At 48.6% G+C, this 18,476-nt stretch overlaps 2 protein-coding genes across 6 annotated transcripts in view; both read left to right on the top strand.

The window, feature by feature from the left end:
• The window catches only part of plekhg2 (pleckstrin homology domain containing, family G (with RhoGef domain) member 2), a 71,078-nt gene extending 68,686 nt beyond the window's left edge, over window positions 1–2,392 (top strand). For 2 of the 5 annotated variants that reach the window (XM_078929795.1, XM_023961329.2), the window contains 4 exons: window positions 663–696; window positions 783–875; window positions 1,244–1,345; window positions 1,612–1,843. In XM_078929795.1, the coding sequence (XP_078785921.1) occupies window positions 663–696; window positions 783–875; window positions 1,244–1,345; window positions 1,612–1,766 (384 nt within the window). In that variant the 3' untranslated portion in view covers window positions 1,767–1,843. Of the gene's footprint in view, window positions 1–662; window positions 697–782; window positions 876–1,243; window positions 1,346–1,611; window positions 1,846–2,181 lie in introns of those variants that run through there. The other 3 variants (XM_023961330.2, XM_078929797.1, XM_078929796.1) reach the window with 3 other exon arrangements.
• A 1,073-nt stretch (window positions 2,393–3,465) lies between these two features.
• On the top strand, window positions 3,466–14,486 carry LOC144981777 (uncharacterized). Its single transcript, XM_078930136.1, has 7 exons — window positions 3,466–3,480; window positions 4,316–4,456; window positions 6,740–6,871; window positions 6,962–8,618; window positions 8,694–9,060; window positions 9,410–9,994; window positions 11,596–14,486. The coding sequence occupies exons 1-7, from the start codon at window positions 3,466–3,468 to the stop codon at window positions 13,703–13,705; spliced, it is 5,007 nt and encodes a 1,668-aa protein (XP_078786262.1). The 3' UTR covers window positions 13,706–14,486.
• The last annotated feature ends 3,990 nt before the right edge of the window (window positions 14,487–18,476 follow it).

Genomic DNA, 18,476 nt, shown 5'->3' with positions numbered 1-18,476 from the left:
CTGCTGCTGAACACCTGATCAGGTGTGTTTTATTGTTTAGAAGCTGTGAAGCCTGTAACTTTCTAAAACAAAGGTTTGGAGGTTTTGCTGCTCTGGGACGTCCAGGTCCATCATCCTGGAAAAGACTAATCCTGACTGGGAGGTTGATGGTTTTCCCAGCAGAAGATGCCTGAAGTCTGGGGAGGATTTTCTGACAGCCAGCAGGATCTTTGCAGCAACACCTTAAATGACATCTTTGTTGTAGAAATGTTGTGCAGAAGTTCTGCTCATAAGAACACAAAGCCTTTGTCGCCCCCTGCTGGTCAGCTGCTGGACTGCTGCTTCTTCTGGGTCAAAGACGTTGTCGGGTTTTTCAGGTGTAGAAGCCCTGAAAAGGACATCAAAGACGTTTTTGATGGTTTTTCTTCAGCAGATGGAAACGTTTCGTTTTAGTGAGTAAGAAAAGCCAGAGTGTGTTTTTCTTCCTGTCAATCAGCTGATTCTTTTCCTCATAACTGATAGATTAGGTTTTTTTTTAAATCCCCTTGAGGCGATTCGGTGTGAGCTTACGTTGCTGAAACACTGATGAGATGAAAGATTAAAGAGATTCAGGTTCCTGAAACTCATGAAGGAACTATGATCTTCTGGGTTCTGACATCAGAACATGTTCTGTGTGTCTGCAGGCGAGGCAGGTCCTGGGAGACAGCTTCTGTCAGAGTGAGCTCGCACACCGCCACACGTCCATGACCAACGTCCAACCCGTCCACTCTGATGATGTCATGACGTCACTTCCTGTGTTTCAGCACCTCAGTTCAATCAAGACCACCTAAAGAACTCGCGGACATCGCCAAGGCCGGACGACTTCCATGGCTACCACAGGGGGCGGCGTCAGTCAGGTCAGGGTCGTTAGAAGTCATGTCAGTCATCACACACCTTGTTCTCCCTTGTTCATAAAGCAAGTGTGAGGGAAGAAAGTCCACCTCCCTTCTCTTCTCCAAAGGCTGCCTCTCCCTGTTCCTTTTATTAAGAATTCAAGTAGGAGGTCACAATTTCCAAAAAAAGAGAAAAGTTCATTGGGGGTGTCGTGTCATGAACCATTTGGGAGGATTCTCAGTTCAAACAGTATGCTTTCCAGCATCTGCAGAGTTAATACTTAATATGAAGTCCAATAATCTTTACGTTTAGATCTGCAGTTAAGGCTTTAAGTCATTAAGCATCACCTCTCAGGGAGCTGCTCTGAGTATGAAACCTTTTGTTCCTCCAGAACCTCAAGAGCTGCTGCTCTACACACCTGAGAAGTCCAGGAAGAGCCTCCCGCTGCTGCTGGAAGGAAACCTGCCGTGCAGAAGAACCAGGAGGCAGTCAGGTGATCTAACAGCCTTCAGACAGAACTCAGGGCCCACAGAAGCCCTCCTGTAAAATTCCCCTTCGTGTCCAAAAGTTGAGCCCCCTCAGTTACAACATTCAGTCCAAAACATTCATGAGATGATGGAAAATGAGTCAAAGAGCATTCCTGAAAGCTGACACGAGCAGTCACCGGAAAAAAAAAACATTTACGGGATGAGAATGTTCCAGTTTCCATGACACATTCAGATTCTGTTCTGCAGCTGACCCGGTTCTGTTTTCCTGCAGCTCCTGCTAAAGACATCGAGGCAGCGTTCCAGTCCAATGGTGAGAACCCCCCCCCCCCCCCCCATCCCCCCACCAGGGTAGAGTTTAGGTCAGAAACACTAAAGTCCTGTCAGCCTGAAGTTGAGTCACAGCAGTTCAAGTCTTCTTCGTCATGAAACGTTTCAAGGAAGAAGATTTGAAGTTAACTTTAAGACAACGCCACCTGAAGAATGAGCGCCTTCCCTCACAAAAAACCAAATCCTCAGACTTTCCCTCAAGGTGGATGAAGATTAAGACAATATTGATGCTTTTAAAAGTTTTTTTTGCTTCTAAAATACGGATTTATGAGTCCACCAAGCTTTGGATCCCTGCATGCTGTTAGGAGCTCTGCAGCCAGGTGGCGCTGTTGCTCTCCCTGCCAGCCGTCAGTTTGCTGTGGCGCCTGTTAGACCTGCAGCATCAGCAGAAACAACAGCTTCCTGCAAAGATGTTTCATTGTTCTGACGGCAAACACAGGAGACACTGTGCTAACTGTTCTGTCTGTCTCCGCCCCCTCCACCCTGACTCCGCCCTGACTGTGGACCTCATCAGCTCTGAAGGTCAGACATTTCTTTGAATATTCAACTCTTCTAAGTCTTTCTTTTCTTTCGTCCACATAAGAAAAACAACAAACACTTTGATTGACATCAAAGGATTTCTGTGGTTGAACTGGAATTTATTCAGATCTTTTGTAATTATTGCCTAACCACTGGGGTTAACGCAGCATTATGAGAGGAAACGGAGGCGGGGCTTAGACCAGTATGCAGACACTAGCGACTGGTTTGGTTTCTCCGTTTGGTCCAGCACGGTACATGTGTGTCTGAACACACGCTTCTGCTGAAGCCGTCGGGCCTTCTGACGTGATCAGAGGTCGCTGATCTGCAGGACTTGAACCGTGACCTGGACTTGGACTGACGCAGTCTTGGGTAAAAACTCCAGATTGGACCCAATCTCAACCGCCAGAGAGTCCAGCTATACTGTGATCAGACACTGAAGATTTAAAGAATCTCAGAAAAAGACAAACATTCTGAAAAAGTTCAATACCTTTTGGGAGTCATTTCAAAGCGTGAAACCTGCACATTCTATGGATTCATAACATACTGTACAGACTCTATTTCTTGTATTATGACTTACAGATAATGACAACCAGGCATTGTTTTTTTATTTAAGCTTTATTTAGCCAGGAAAGTCCCATTGAGATTAAAAACCTCTTTTCCAAGGGAGTCCTGGCCAAGAGGCAGCACATTTCAAAACAAACATTTTTAAAACCACATACATCATAAAAAGCAGTTGCACATTATTGTTTCAGTCTCTGATGCTTTGAGCTTGTTCTTAAAAACATTTAAAGATACCAGTTAAGTTAGGTTTCAGTCTTTCTGCAGCATATTTCCAAGCAGAAGGAGCCGAGTGGACAAAGGCTTTTTCCAGCCAGGAACAGAAAGCAACAACTGGACTTTAGATCTTAAGGAGTGAGATTCCACACTTTTCCTTATGATTAACCCTTGTGCTATCTTAGATGACCCCCCCCCCCCCTCCCTTCCATTGAGGTGTTCTCCCTACCATGACAAAGGTGGATAAAGGTGGAAAGATTTCATGTAATCCATGGACACCAGTGAAGATCACAAACCATTGAAGAAAAAAGGTTCAGAGCACTGTCTAGTGGGTCTAGATGACCCAACTCCCAACGTTAAAGTGCCTAGGATAGCACAAGGGTTGTAGAACAAATGTAGGGAGGCAGTAATCCAAGGCCTTGTACATTAAAGTGTACCAATGTCCTGCCTCCTAGTGGCCAGAGACGGCCATTGTACTCTGGAATGCAGGTCACAATGATGCGTCATGGATCTACAGTTGGTGATGAACCTCAGGGAAGCCTGATCCATGGTGTCAACCTTTTGGAGACATGAAGACGAGGCATTCATGTGCAGAATATCACCATAATCCAGCACAGATGGAAAAGTTGCAGAAACAAGACGCTTTTTTACTTCAAAAGAAAAACACAACTTGTTTAAGTTTGAGTTCTTTTTACAAGTTTTTCTATGTGAGGTTTAAAGGTGAGAGAGTCATCAATCCAGACACCAAGGTACTTGTACTCATAAACCAACTCTATGACATTTCCATCCAAGGTGGACACCACTGGAATTGTTTGGTAAATGGTAAATGGCGTATACTTATATAGCGCCTTTCTTCCTACAAGGACAAAGCGCTTTACTGTCACAGACCCATTCACCCAGTCACACACACATTCACACACACATTCACACACTGGTGCCGGCTCCGCTGCCAAACACAGGCACCCGCCTACCACCAGAGGCAAGGTGGGGTTCAGTGTCTTGCCCAAGGACACTTCGACTCATGGAATCTTCAGGAATCTTCTTTGAGTTTGAAAACAACAGTACTTTTTTCTTGTCGGCATTGAGAACCAATTGAATGCTGGACAGCAACAAAAGCTTTCTGCAAGGTTTCAATGGCCCGAGCAAGAGATGATCCATAACAGTAAATGACTGTGTCATCAGCATAAAAATGTAGATTAGCATCAGAGACATTTTCACCCAAGTCATTAATGTACAAAATAAATAGAAGGGAGCCCAGAACAGAGCCCAGTGGCACCCCCCTGTGGACAGGGGATTGTGTCTGGTTACTGTGGAAATATGCGGTCATGCAGTAAAAGTTGGGTTTTGTTTTGCAGCAGGCTGGCAGCGAGGGCGAGCTGCATCACACCGACAGTCTGGGCTCTGCAGGAAGCAGCAGCACGCTGGCGTCCTCTGTCATTGAGGTGGAACCTGATAAGGAGGAACAGGGGCAGCTGGCCGGCAGCCACCAGGGGGAGGTACTGCTCTGCTAGGAGGAATCAGGTCTATCATTAGGCCCTTATGAAGGGACCAGCTGTCCGACGTCCCATCTCCTTTATGCTAAGCAGAGTCAGCCCTGGTTAGTCCTTGGAGGGGAGACCGCCTGGGACAATCAGGCGCTGAAAGTTACTGGAACCATGGGGGGGGGGCACCTTCTATGGTTTCCGTTGGCCGGTCCCAAGTCTGCGTAAATGCAGAGGGTTGGGACGAGAAGAAGAACCCCCCCAAAGTAGAAAAAAAACTGAATACCACTAGTGTGATGATCCTGGACAAGCCCCCACCATGAAGAAACGTGAAAAGTGGGACAGGGCCCTGAGACTGGGGGGTGGTGGGTTTGAATCCTAAAGTATTAGGGAGTTAAAGCACAACACTGTTTCCCTAAAAGAGGAAAAATGAGCAAAGTAAGCTGGAGAAGCGACTGGGATGAGATCCGGATCCTGAGACCTTTGCTCCACAGGAACTTTCCAGTCTCACCATGGGCCCAGAAAAGGGGAACAGTGGAACTCCTCTAGAACGAGGCCGTCTAACAACCACAATGAACAATTTCAACACATAGGAAATAATTGAAAGAAAAGCTCTCTTGACTGGGAGGTTCCACTCCCCGTCCTTTGCTGCCAAATTTTTTGATGCTATTTGTGAGCTCAGCCCAAGCAAATGTTGGCCCAGCCCCCAATCCAAGGGGTTCTGGTTTCACAGTGGAACACATGTTGGTGGGATTACGGAAAATGTTCCAAGCTGTCCTTCCACCTCCTAGAAACATCTCTATTCCTGGTAAACACTAAAATATGTCTGCCAGAAGCTTTGTGCAGCCAACATTTTTTGACCTACCAGCCTCTTCCTGGACTTTCCTCACCGTTTGACCTTATTTACCACCAAGTGGAGTTTGGCCGACAGCTGCTGCTAGCTTCCCTCGAACGTCCAGAACATAATGTCTATAGTCCAACCACATGATACCAACGGTGTCGTGGTGCCAGAAGTACCCACAGGCATCCTTCAAACCTGCTGCTATTTCTTGACAAACTGCAGAACAGTACGGAGGTAGGTCCCTCCAGGACCTGGTAAAATGGTGGTAAAATGCTTATTCAGCTTTAATTGTCTGAAGTGGGTGTGTCGGTCAGAGTAATCTCCTGGTTCCGGATATTTTCACGCACAGAGATTTGTTTCCTGCCTGAAGGTAGACGCAGGAACTGTCTGGGTATGAAGGATGCTTCCTGCCTGCCTCTGAAAACTGGATGTTTACACATCCTGAAAAGGAGGCGGGGCTTCTTCCAGTGATCCTTTCTGCATTCCTGACAGTGCTCCACCCCTTTCTATTGCATTTGATGATCCAGGTCAAACAATGATGGAAGAGGGAAGAAAACAAGACTGTGAAGACTTAAAGCAATCTCTACCAAGAAGTAAAGTCTTCCGGGTGGTTTTGGGGGGTGTTGTTACTGATGACAGGGCACATGGACCCCCCTTGATCTAGTTTTGCCATCACAGTTTTAGTTGGTGAGTGCAGGAGGATCCCAATCTCATATGAAGACTCCAACCATGGTGTCATCTGCATATTATAGGATGTGAACTGATTGATCTCTTGAGATGCAGTCATCTGTGTAGATCAAGATTTTTCATGTAGAATAAGGATTACACACAAATAATCTGAATGGGATTAGGTAATCCCCTGAATCTTGTTATTTCATTGGGACCCTCAATAGTTGTTTTTTTTGGTGTATAACACACTTTGGGTTGTGTTTCGATTTTAAATAGTTGTAGATATAAGCTAGATAGAGCTGCATGGTGGTGTAGTGACCAGCACTTGTGTATGGTTCAAATCCCAGCCTGGACCTTTCCGTGTGGAGATTGCATGTGTGGGTGTCTGGTTTCCCCCACAGTCCAGAAACATGCTTCATAGGTCATGTGATGTCTCTAAATTGTCCCTTAAGTGTGAGTGTGATTGTGTATCCCAGAGCGAACCCCGCATCCCACAACAGAACGGGATAGGCTCCAGCAACCCTGAAGGGACTATGGAGGTTAATAAAATGGATTGGGGGATAAATTAAATTGAGTTGAAGGATAATCTCCAGTGTTGAGGACAGTGTTGAGGTACCAATAATCTTTATTTGAATGTTTGTGGAGGGATGAAGGACGTCTGGGCCGCTTCCCTCATCCACAGGTTGTATCTGTGTTGTTTTAATGCAGACAAGTTTGCCTTCTATACTTCATGAACTGGTGAATATTTGCAAAAGAAAGTGAAATCATGTTTTCTCTTTTGTTGAAAGGAGAATGAAGATGAAGAGGATTTTAGCCCACTCAGTCCTCCGCCCACTCTTTCCATCACAGAGGAGATCCTGGAGTTCATCAACCAGAGCAGAGCCAGGGAGGGCCTGGCAGCCATTCCCTGCAGCTCCGCGGTTAGTTCACATCTGTTCACACATCTCCTCCTCCTCCACTTGTCACGTTATGAGCTGTGTAGAAGAAATGCTGTTTCATGTTTTCCCCAGAAGCCAAGTGAGGATGAGCCACAGTCAGATCAGACCAACTTCACCTGTCCGCTACCGCCAGTCGCCTTCTGCACGGAACAAAGACTTGACCCGTCACGCCAGCAGGAAGCATCGGAGACGGAGACTAAAAACCGGCCCATGGAAGATGAGAAAGACACTGCTGAGGTCCAAGACAGTTCAGGTTTATCTGCTCAGACGGAAACCAGACGAACAGAAGGAGAAGCGCCTGAAGGAGAGGAAGGAGGTGAAAGCCACGGGGACCCACCCACAACCTCAAACCTTCTTCCTTTCTCTGGGGTGGACTCCAAAACACAGATAATTTCATCAAAAGAAGAAGTGAGTGTTGAGGCCTCCACCCCCCAAAGTCTGGATCTCCTGCATCCCCCCATGCAGACATGCCTCCCACCCAAAAGAGGCTCCAACGCGTCCAAGAAGGACAAGAGGATCATTGAAAAGATCAGAAATTACTATGAGACTGCTGCTGAGGCAGATGAGGAGGACGCGATGGAAGAAGAGGAGATGACAGAAGGACTTTCTAGGAGGAGAAACAGTTTCACCCAAATCCCCTCTGGCTTGGTGAAGGAGTCCGTGTCACGCTTCAGCACAGGTGGACAGCAGGGGGAGCCAGAGAGCAGACCGCTTTACCACTTCTCTCCAGCTTCCCTCCCACCGCACGCAGAAAGTCACGAAGAGCTCGAAAAACCAGCCATTTCTGAGGATCCACCGGAAGCGGAAGTCTTTGACGGGACCCAGGAAGAGGAAATCCAAACCCAAACAGATCAGAACCAGCCATCCAGTCCAGACAGAGAAGAGACTGAGATTCAGGACCAAAGTGGCCTCAACAGATCTACTGAGAAACGGGATGAAGGGACGTCGGGGGTTGAAGGAAAGACAAACATCAAGACAGAAAAGGAAGAAAGTCTGTGTGTTTCTACGCAGAACCACGGCGAAGGACAGAACCATCTACAGTACCAAGATTTGACTGATAAACATGAATCCAGTAAAACAGAACCGAACCAAGACCAGACTGAGCCTACTCTAACGGTGTCATGTCAAAATAACGACAACCTCAAAGCCCAGTCTTTAGGAACCAAAGCCAGAGAGCCGACTAATCCCAGCAACAGTCCCGAGGGTCGGATAAAAGTGGGTCGGTGGTCCCGCCATTCCAGGATCGTGACTGCGAACAGAGCCTTGTTTGAAGGCATGGCGTCAGACGTCACTGGAATCGGTTTGTTTGAAGTCAACCCGGTGGCAGACCCAGTCCTGATAGAGAACTCGGAGCGTATTTTGAACAAGGTCCAGACACTGGCCCGGATGTACAGCGCCAAGGCCAGCACCATGAAGGTGCCGCTGCATCAGAAACGGGGCAGCTCTGTGCAAAACCAGTCCTGGGTCTCAGCAAGGCTGTCTGGACCGCCTCTTCAGAACCAAAACCCAAGACAAACTGAGCCAATAGACATGGACCGGTCCGACTCCACACCTGGAGTTTGGACCATCTCTGAAACCAAAGTGGATCATGAGGAGATCACACCGGAGCCAACAGATCAAAGCAGGCCTGCATTGGTGAGGACCCACACGCCGGACCAAAGCCAGCCTGAGGTCCAGGAGAACCCAGAGATTCATCAAAAGATGAAACCACCAGAGAGCCAGACGGACGGTAAGTTTAGAAGTTTAGATCTCCAGATCTCCAGTTCAGTGAACAAATCAAGTCATTTTTCTTTTTCTTTTCTAGATTCACTGTCTGCCCTTGAGCCTCCACCTGCCACTCACTCCACCCGCGCCCAAACAAATGCAGATCGCCTCAGTGCCGGGACCAAAGACAGGGTCTGTGGTGTGAGCTGCAGCTCCGCTGAAGACCTCCAGACCTCTACCACCGCTGGAGAACCCCCGTCCTCTTTGATGAGCCCCCAGTGTCTCACTTCCTCACAGACTGAATCCACATTTCAGCTCAGAGACCCACCTGAAGGCCAGGGATCCAGGTGCTCTACCGGTAACAGAACCTCTCCTGCGGGACTGGATCACAGAAGCCCAGAGTTCAGGGATTATTCTGCAGCTGCAGCTAGGCCTTTGGTTGATCCTGGGCCTCAGAAAAATGGAGGGTAAGTTCAGCAGGTTTCCACCGAGCTGTTGTGTTCAGGTTCTCAATACGTACAACCAAACCAGCCTCTCTGTCTTCCTTAAATGAGAATGATGGTCCGGTCACTGTGGAGCTGGAGGTTTCAGAGGTTTGAGTGGTTCATGGAAGGTCCAGGACCTCAGAACTCTGAGACCTGCACAGGAAAGTGGACACTGAAGTGTCCATTAGACAGGAGTTTCTGGTTACTGTGCCTGTTTGATTTGATAATGTAAGAACTGCATGGAGATGTGGTTTATGTTTGAGCCAAGACTTTCAAACATCATCGTGATGTCCAAAGTGTAACTTCTCCGGACGTTCTTCTCTATTTGCAGGTTGGAGAACGATGACGGACAGTTGATTTATCCAATCAAAGAGAGCTGGATTTCTGGAAACATTTTGACCCAACCAACACACACAGACTGGAGTTCATCTGCTTCCATTACGCCACATCCTCCTGCAAAGGAAGAAGCCAATGAGAGCTTGAAGGGGGATTTAGCAGCTGTCCGACAAGACAAAAAGATACCAGATTCTGCAGGAAGCAGCAGTGCAGGAGATCCTTCAGGAGGTCCAGAGACGGAGAAATCTGTCCAGAATCTGCAGCCGGCAGAAGACCGCAGTGCTCAGCTGAGACGGGCTGAGATCCGAGAGCTGCTTCATCCGCCTTCACCTGTGACCTCTGACCCCTCACAGCCAAAGCCACACTGGCTGAAAGCCACAGAGACCGTTCGGGATTCTGACGAACCAGATGAGGCGCCCAGTCCATGGGCAGCCATTGGGACGTCAGACTCCATCCAGCCCCGCCCCCCGTCTGTAGACTGCCTCCCGACATTCACCAGCCAGAGGCCTACAGACCTGCCCACCACTCTGAGCCGAAGGGCCTCATCCGACCGCTGGAGCGCCGCCGACTCTGACCACAGGTACGGCATCGAACAGTGAACAGGTTTCATAAAACCAGCAGCTGTGGTCTTGAGGGACACACCGTCCAGCGTCAGGACGCTGAAGGGTTGTCTGATCGCTATTAAACCTTCTTACCACATGTTGATGCTCCTCTTGAACAAAACCAGCTAAGATAAGAATGAATGGGAGTGGTTTTTCAACTGAAGTGATAGTTTTCTCATGACTCTCATGGTTCATCCAACCACCAACTACAGCCAGACGAGACTTTCTGCCATTCTGGATTTCTCCTAAAAAAACTTGGGATTTGTTTTTCCATCGTTTTCTAATTCGCTCCAAAGTCTCCTCTGGAGTCAATGTGTGACGTAGACCAGAGCAGCAGTGACCCACGATCAGAATAAACCGTTTACATGCACCACGGTCGGATCAACTATCGGCATAGACCACCTACCTCCATCGGAAAGAAATTTTGATCCGAACGAGTCCGATCGGGGCAGACTGTTCCGAACGGCGTGTTTACATGACGCATTTTTCTCCGGATCAGGCGTTCATTCCAATTACTTTTGTCCGTGTAAACGCAGCGACTGTCGAGCCGAAAATTCCGTCATAGAAACTTGTTTGGGACACATAAACGTGAGGAAAGCAGAAGCCTGAACTGCGCTCTTCCTCGCGTTTCCGTTTCACTGGGAGTGAACGCGGGTTCCTCAGGATGGTGTGAGCGAAGCGTCAGATTTTAGTTGACTTAAGTAAACTTGGGCTGTACCACTTTTTGCTGAGGGTTGCTGACTTCCTCTCTTGATCTTCTTCATCGCCTCAGCTGTCGCGAGCCTTTCTGTTAGACTCCTGCTTTGCCCTCGTCTTCATCATCATCATCATCAAACACCACCATCTCCTTTAAGCTTCCATCTGTGCAGCATTTGATCCACTTCAGTTCAAAACCTTTTAAACAGATGTTTTCTGTGACGCTCAAACCCTCCCAACCATGAGGCAAAATGGCTTCATGATGCTTTTTCTACAAACCCATCTCTGTGTGGAGAATTGCCTCCAGTAAACAGTCTTCAGTGGTTTGTTTGCTTTTACCCAGAAAATAAACCTTGGTCAGATTCCAAATTTCCTTTTAACTTAATGACTGGCGAACAGCTCGGTCCTGTTTGTCGAGTATTCCCGCCAATTCTTCAACTAAAACAGCAAACAGCGGCATGTGTGTGTTTCTGAAACACCCACTGGAGAATTTAGTCCCATGAGGACGCCGCCCAAAGGTCCTGATCTTCACATAAAGCTCTCACTCACCTCCAGATGGAATTTAATCTCTTCTTAGGAATGACAGAAATCTGTGATAAAGCTCACCGTGAAGGCGCTGAACGTTACGGATGCAGCTTCCAAGAACAGGAGGTGAAACTGAGGGCTGGTGCCAGCGGCCATGCCTCAGAGCGCGCTGATATCAGCAGAGAGACCGCAGTCGTTTCTGCAGGCGCCGCTGGCTTTAACCCAAATGTTACAGCTGACTCTATTTGTGAACGTCAGCTGGATTTTGTCAGAGCCCACAAACCCATGCCGTTGTCTTTCTCTACTTCCAGTGGAAACCTTCTTCGATGTTTGATGGGAATCTTTGTTTCTCTTGCAGGAGGACCCCCGACAGGAGCTCAGGATCCCCCTTTTCCCCCCAAACATCAAACCCGTTGGGTCGATGCTCAGAGACCGCCGCTTCTCCAAACCCTTCGGCCTTCAAGTCCAACCTCCCCCAGCACTCCTCCTCCTCCTCCTCTGTGAGAGCACCTCCCTGCTCCTCACCGTTCAGAGGCCTTTCAGCATCGTCCCCCACCCCCAGAGCTCTGGTTGGCACCACCTCCAAGGCTCTTTCCTGTTTGTCTCCTCCACCCTCGCCCTCTGTTAGATCCCCTCCTCCTTCCTACTCGTCCTCTGCGAGGTCTCCATCCTCCACCTCCTTCCTGTCTCCCACGCCGTCCTCCCCCATCTCTGCCTTCACCAGATCTTTAGCTGCCTCCTGCATCAGCCAGTCCATCAGCCAGAGCATGGCTAAGACCGGCTCTTCCCTGCAAGAAGCTCCACCCATAACTCAGAGCCCCTCCTCCACGCCTCACCTGCGGCGCCGCTCCCCATCTCCTAGACTCCCTCCATCCCAGCGTGGAACCAGCACACCGTGGTTCACCCCGTTAGGGAGCAGAGATGAAGCAGGCTCCTCCCTGCAGCCCCCCTGTCCTCCCCTGTCTCCCTCCCCATGCCGGCGCTCCCCCTCCCCATCCAGCAGTCTGGTTTACCCCCAGCGTCTCGGCTCCAGTCCCTCCCCCCGCCCCTCATTCCTTCACCCGCAAAGCGATTCCTCAAACAACAACAACAACAACATGGTTGGTTGCTATTCGCCAAAGGCGTCTCTGTCCAACGGCGTGTTTGGCGCGGCGGCGGCGGCGTCCCCGACTCACAACCCTCCCCCATCGCCGTCCTTCAACCGCGTGGCTCGACCGTTTTCTGCGTCAGAGCCGAGCTCTCGGGTCCCGTCTCCGTCGCCGTGTCCCGTTTCCTTTCACCGCCTCTGCTCTCCACCTCCACAACACAACTACTCCTCCCCCCTGGCAAACAAGCCCCCTCACCCCCGCAGCGCCAGAGTTGGGGGTCCAAGTCCTTCAGGTCTCACTTTGGAGCTGCCTGGGACCTGTTCAGCAAGTCCAGCTTTGGGGAATTCCTGCGTCAGTCCTCGGATTCTCTCCCCTCCTCCCATTGGAGTGTCGCTTTGGACAAATAATGTCGCGGCGCCACAGCCGAGAAATCCTCGGATCGCTTCTCCTTCCTTCTCCTCAGATGGATCTTTGTTCCCTCCGTTCTCCTCCAGTCCTTCCCGTTCTGAATCCTGTCCTCCGGCAGCGCCAGTCCTTCGTAGATCCTTCTCCTCCACTCTGGCAGACAGACCTTCTAGTCCCGTTCGTAGTCCCTCCGGTGGGCTGCGGCGTTCCTGGGCGGACAGCGGCAGAAGGTCCTACGGCCTAACCGGAAGCAGCAGGGCGCCGTTTGACCAGCAGGATCCGAGTGATGGGGCCTCCGTCAGCGGCCTCCCCTCCTGCCTCAGCCCTCGAGCTGGCCTTCAGTCAGCGCCGTCGCCCAGCAGGTTTACCCCCCAGAGGGGCATCCTTGGTGGGCAGCATTTCCCCGTCGTTCCTTGGTCTGACGTTCAAGAGCTTTCAAGCAAGCGCAGCGGAACAGAGCAGCTGGAAAGGTCTTCTCCTACGACCACCACTGCTGTTCCCTCAGCCTCCAGCCCCCAAACCCCCGCCTCCCCCGCCCCGTCAGACGGCGAATGGGGAGACCCAGAACTGGAGGAGGGAAGCTGTCGCAGCCAGCTGATCTGTGCTTACGTAGCCCGGCCCCCACCGGAGCATAGCCCACTTTTCTCTTCCTCAGGAATGACCTCACCTGCACCGGTCCATCAGACCGGAGGCGTTCAGAGACCGCCCCAGGTCCACATGACCCCACGTAGCCCCTCCAGCCCCCCCAGGTCCGGGACTCTTCCTACTGTTACCAAACAGGGGAACCAGAGGGCCAGTTATGCAACCACAGTGAACCTCCAGATCGCTGGAAGTGGACGGATAACTTCTTACAGCTCTGCCCAGGTGAGCCTGACCCAGACCCTGCAGGGTGGGGCCGGTTCTGGAGGGCCGGCACCGGGACAGTTCATAAGGAGGGTCAGCATCAACGGACTCTTGCCTGGTCCTCAGAGCTAGAACTGAGGGGGGTTCAAGTCCAACAGCTTCAGACCCAAACGGCTGCTGGTTCAGACCTCCAGAAAGCCTGAAGGCTCCTGAGATGTTTGGGGTCTGCATTTGGAAACGAAACCTCCCCAAACCCACTGGACTCTCATCCTGATGTGCCTTTAAATCCATCCAGATGTTGCAGAGTAAAAACAGAGAAGGCTTCCAAAATGAAACCCAAACGTCAGAGAGCGTCTGGATGTGATCTGTGGAGGACAGAACTCTCAGAAAAGACTGTTTTGCTTTTTAAAAGCTGAAGTTCTTCCTCCTCGTGTAAACAGAGACTCGCTGAAGGTCCAGGAAAAGACCTCTGTATGCATGTACACTTCTGCTAGAGAGGTTGTTACGTTGGACGTCATTGGGCCAGTGTTTACTGGGCTCTCTATTAATCCTCTTTTTATTTTATTGATTATTTATGAAGTTAGTCTGTTTCTCTTTGGCACTTAGAGTCCGGTTGGTGTTTTTGCACAGCGCCCTGATGCTTTGAATGTGTTTATCTGAAAAAGTCGTCTTTCCAGACGTTTCTGCAGTTTTTCTTCCTGGCTTTGTACTTTGATGTTCTCCACAAACTCATCCTCAGAGAGCGGGAAACCGTTTCCATCTGACAACTGTTTAAAGCTGTTTTCCCTTGGTGTTAAAGACAGAAGTCCTGAAGGAGAAGTTCTGCAGGGTGCTGGTACCAAACTCGATGGAAGGAGAACCGTTGATGAATTCAGTTAGCTCCATGAAAGAAATAAAAATGTGATGTAAAGTTCATGGTTTCCTGTGTCCTAACTGTTCCTCTGGATTCAGAGCTAAAGCAGGCTGCAGATGCAGCCGTTATCCTCCGTCGGATGACTTTCCGCTGTTCAAGCATCTAGCTCTGGTTAAAACAGAGGAAAGGATCTTCTCCAGCAGTTCCACTGGTGTTCCACCGGTGTTCCACTCCATGCAGGGGCGTGGCTGTTCCGCTTTTCCTCTCTGTCGCAAACCTGTGTGTGGAATTTGTTGTTTGACCCCTCCCCACCATTTGGTGGTTTAACCCCCCACTCCAACCCTTTAATGCTGAGTATCAGTCAGGTGGAGCATTGGGTCTTTGGTATGACTCGACTGTGGGTCTGAACCCACGACCTGCCAGTCTCAGGGTGGACACTCCACCACAAGGCCGCTGAGCTGGTCAGACTTTGATCTAAAGTTCTGTCAATCATTGACCTTGGCTCATGTCCAGGCCTCCACAGCTTGTGTCCTGGTCAGGGTCACGGGGTCGCTGCGTTTGGGCAGAGGCGGGCGGGGTTTCCATCACAGGGATCGTTAGAGAACAGGAATTTGAAATCCTGGAAAACTCGTCAACTCTGTCCGTCTCGGCTTCAGTCGTCTGCTTGTTTCTCCAGGTTTGTTTATGAGCTTTAGCCGTCCCTCCCAGAACCAGACCAGGGCCTCATTTCTAAAGGTTGCGTACGCACAAAAGAAGGCGTACGCCACTCTCTACGCAATAGTTGAGATTTATAAAAAGCAAACTTGAGGGGAAAATGTGCGGTCCTTCACGCTCTGACCCAGGCGTACGCACAAAAACGGGTGAAATGAGAAACGGCGACACCGTCGGCAGATGGAAGAAACTCGTGAAAGTGAAAATGACAATACTGCCTCTCAGAAATAACATGAAGACTTCACAAAGCAAGTCTGACAATTAACAGCTACACCAACACCCGTTTGATCGATCAACAGTGAAACAAACAAAAGAAATCAAACGAAAATTACAACAGAAATTCAAATGAACACTTATTTGGAAAAAGAAAAGTGAAATATGTTCTGCAATATTGGCATGTTGTGCAATTCATCCTCATAAATAATATAGTTAACAGAACGAAATAATGTACAAAACTGATATTCTCCTCAATGTGTCCGTCTGGAGGAGCAGATATAGGTGCAGACAGACAGATGGATAGATAGAGAGAGATGCATTAATTGTCCACTGGGGAAAGTTGTTTTCATAGTAAAACATTTCTTCATAAGCTACAGAATTATGGTATTCATGCATATGCCTTTAGTTTGTTTTATTTTTGATAAAACAATGTATGGCGTATGTCTCAACCATTCAGAGAGCAACAAGAAATTACATTTGCTGATCAATTTCCCATTTCCACGTGGATTATTACCGACATCTGTAGCTTGTCAGATGTAATTAAATGGATGGAAATAAAATGCCCCATCACAATGCGTAATGACGCACAATGGCTGATCTTGAGCTCTTAGAAGATGTGGCAAATGGAAGAATTCGGAGTGAACGCATCTTTAGACAGCAAGGAGACTTGTTGGCAAACGAGGACGAGTGGCTTATGAGCCGGTTCCCACTTCCTCCAGCCGTCCTGTTGGACCTCTGCGGGCTTTTGGGCAGAGGAGCACTCGGAGGAACTACGCGTCACCCGGTGGCAGAGACACTCTGGCGATGCAGCGCCAGACGTTTTTTTTGCCTCGACTTTGATGTCCGACCATTTCTTTTTTATTTCGGCCACGGTCCGAGGTTGTGAGGCTACAGCATTTTCGGCGTCCGCCACCGTTTGCCGCTCACGTGGCTTTTTGGCATTAGTAATGCCCACACTGTGCCCTCCAAACAAAATTCTTCTCCTCTTTTCCACCTCGCCAACGATAACTTCTACTTCACATTGAGTGAAGTTACGTTTTTTTCATTTCCTCTCTGTGTTTGCCATGGTTTCCCAATCAATGAATATTCATTTGTGGGCGTTTCACGGACTATTTATGGGCAACTATGGGCGTGTCATGAAGCCGCAAAAGCTGCGCTGCATTTAGAATCGGTTGTGATTTATTAAGGGAAAGATGCGTAGGATGTGTGTGCGCACGGTTTTATAAATCTGAATATTTCTGGGCTTACGCACGTCCTGTTTCATCCGTACGCCACTTCTGACTCAAATCCTACGCAAAGTTTTAGAAATGAGGCCCCTGGTCCTCACTGGGTCTGGTTCTGCTGGCGGTTCCTGTCTTTCCCTTATTGACCTTTGCTAAGCTTCACTGGAATGATCGGAATCAATCCCGTCTGTTTCCTTGTTTGTGTTTCCACTGAAGCTGTAGAGAACTTCCGGTGTGAAGCTGAGCTTTCCAAAGAAGAAATGTCAGGCCGTGTTAGGCTCCTGCTGCCAGAACAGCTGAGGCGTGAGGGGTCGACGCCCCAGCCGCGTGTGGGAGGAGCTAACGCCAAATGTTTTCAGGCCGATTGCTACATGAAGCGGTGTTTGTGTGCATCTCATTGAAGATGTTTCGAGCGGTGATGGTTGTGAGAGGTCATTTTACAACATTTCATGTTCCACCCATCATGTTTCTACAGTGACCTGACACGGGGAATAACGGTGCACAGTGTGCTGCAGAGCACGCCATGCTCTAGTTTGAGTCTGGTTTTTATGATTCCCCTCTTGAACGACTGTGGGTCACAGAGACATGGAGGTAGCGGTGGAAAGCGGCTTTAGCGACAGGAGGGAGAGCGATGTTACCGATGCTTCTGTTTTTAAAATAATAAACCCGATCTCTAGACATCCTCCGTGTCTTCCATGCATTGTAATGAGATCCACACAGACAGAAATGTGACGGTATCTGCTGCTCACATCCGTGTTTTTAAATGACATCACGTGAATTCGTGCACGAATTAACATTTTTTTTTACCCATGTCAGGTCACGGGCTCCGTATGTTCTGACCAAACATCGCGTCTTGAGACCAAACTTACATAAAACTAAGAGAAAAGAATATTTGAAAACACTTTTGTCAATAACCTCCTAAAATGCCTTTTTCCCTCGTCCGCCTCCTAACGTCCACATTAATATGATGTAAACTATACTTTATTTTTCTGTATTGTTTTGTTGAAGCCCCTAACTGTTGGAACATCTGTTTTGACAAAGATGTCTAATAATTGACAGTGGCACATGTGTCTCACGTAACCCCGCGACCACAACCTTTGCTCTTAGCGACACATTGATCCTGTTATGGATGAAAATCAGAAAAGTGAAAAGTTTACATTTCATGAATTTTGTAGCCCAAAAAAACCGCCAAGTTGAATTCAACAGAGGATACGTGGAGGAGGCTCTGGCACGCACTGTTCAACCTTTATTTACCCGTAACTGAAGACCATTCGTCTCTCCTCCTGGACAAACATCTCTGTGACTCTAACGTAAAAAGTCTCAATAAAGACGTGTTGTTCAGCGTCGGTCATTCATTAATCATGACTTTATTATTTTTGTTTTTTTAAAGTACGCCTTTAAATCATTTTTAATGAGATTACATCTGCTATTTTTGTCCAAGCTAAACATCAAACATCAAACACTGGCTGTTATTCCATAAACTCAATTAGTAACTACTGAGGAACAAACTCGTGAGCGCCCTCTCTGATGAGACTGTGCTACTGCGTTCCTCACCAACTGTATTCTGGGCGGTTTCAGGTCAAAGTTCAACACAAAATAAACGACACAAACATGAAATACGTTAAATGTTAAATAGGAAGGGTTGAAATGCAATAAAATGTCCTACAATTATCTTTTTTTTAAATAAAGCATTAGATTTAGACTTTTATATATTTGGGGTTACAATGGGGTTGTTTTGTCAAATCGTGCAGTTGCTATGGCAACCCCTAGCTACTTCCTGGCCCTTGGGTGTGAGGATTAATAGAGGAATTCTGAAGAAAGAGGGATGGAGTAGGAGGAGGAGGCAGAGGAGGAGTCAGTTCAAGGAGTAGAAAAGCCCCAGAGGGCAGAAAGGGAGCTC

The sequence above is a fragment of the Oryzias latipes genome, chromosome 13, assembly GCF_053564925.1.
Source record: "Oryzias latipes strain Hd-rR chromosome 13, Olatipes_Hd-rR_3.1".
Classification (NCBI taxonomy): domain Eukaryota; kingdom Metazoa; phylum Chordata; class Actinopteri; order Beloniformes; family Adrianichthyidae; genus Oryzias; species Oryzias latipes.
Note: the sequence above shows the minus strand (reverse complement) of the source record. Positions and strands in the feature narration are given on the sequence as shown.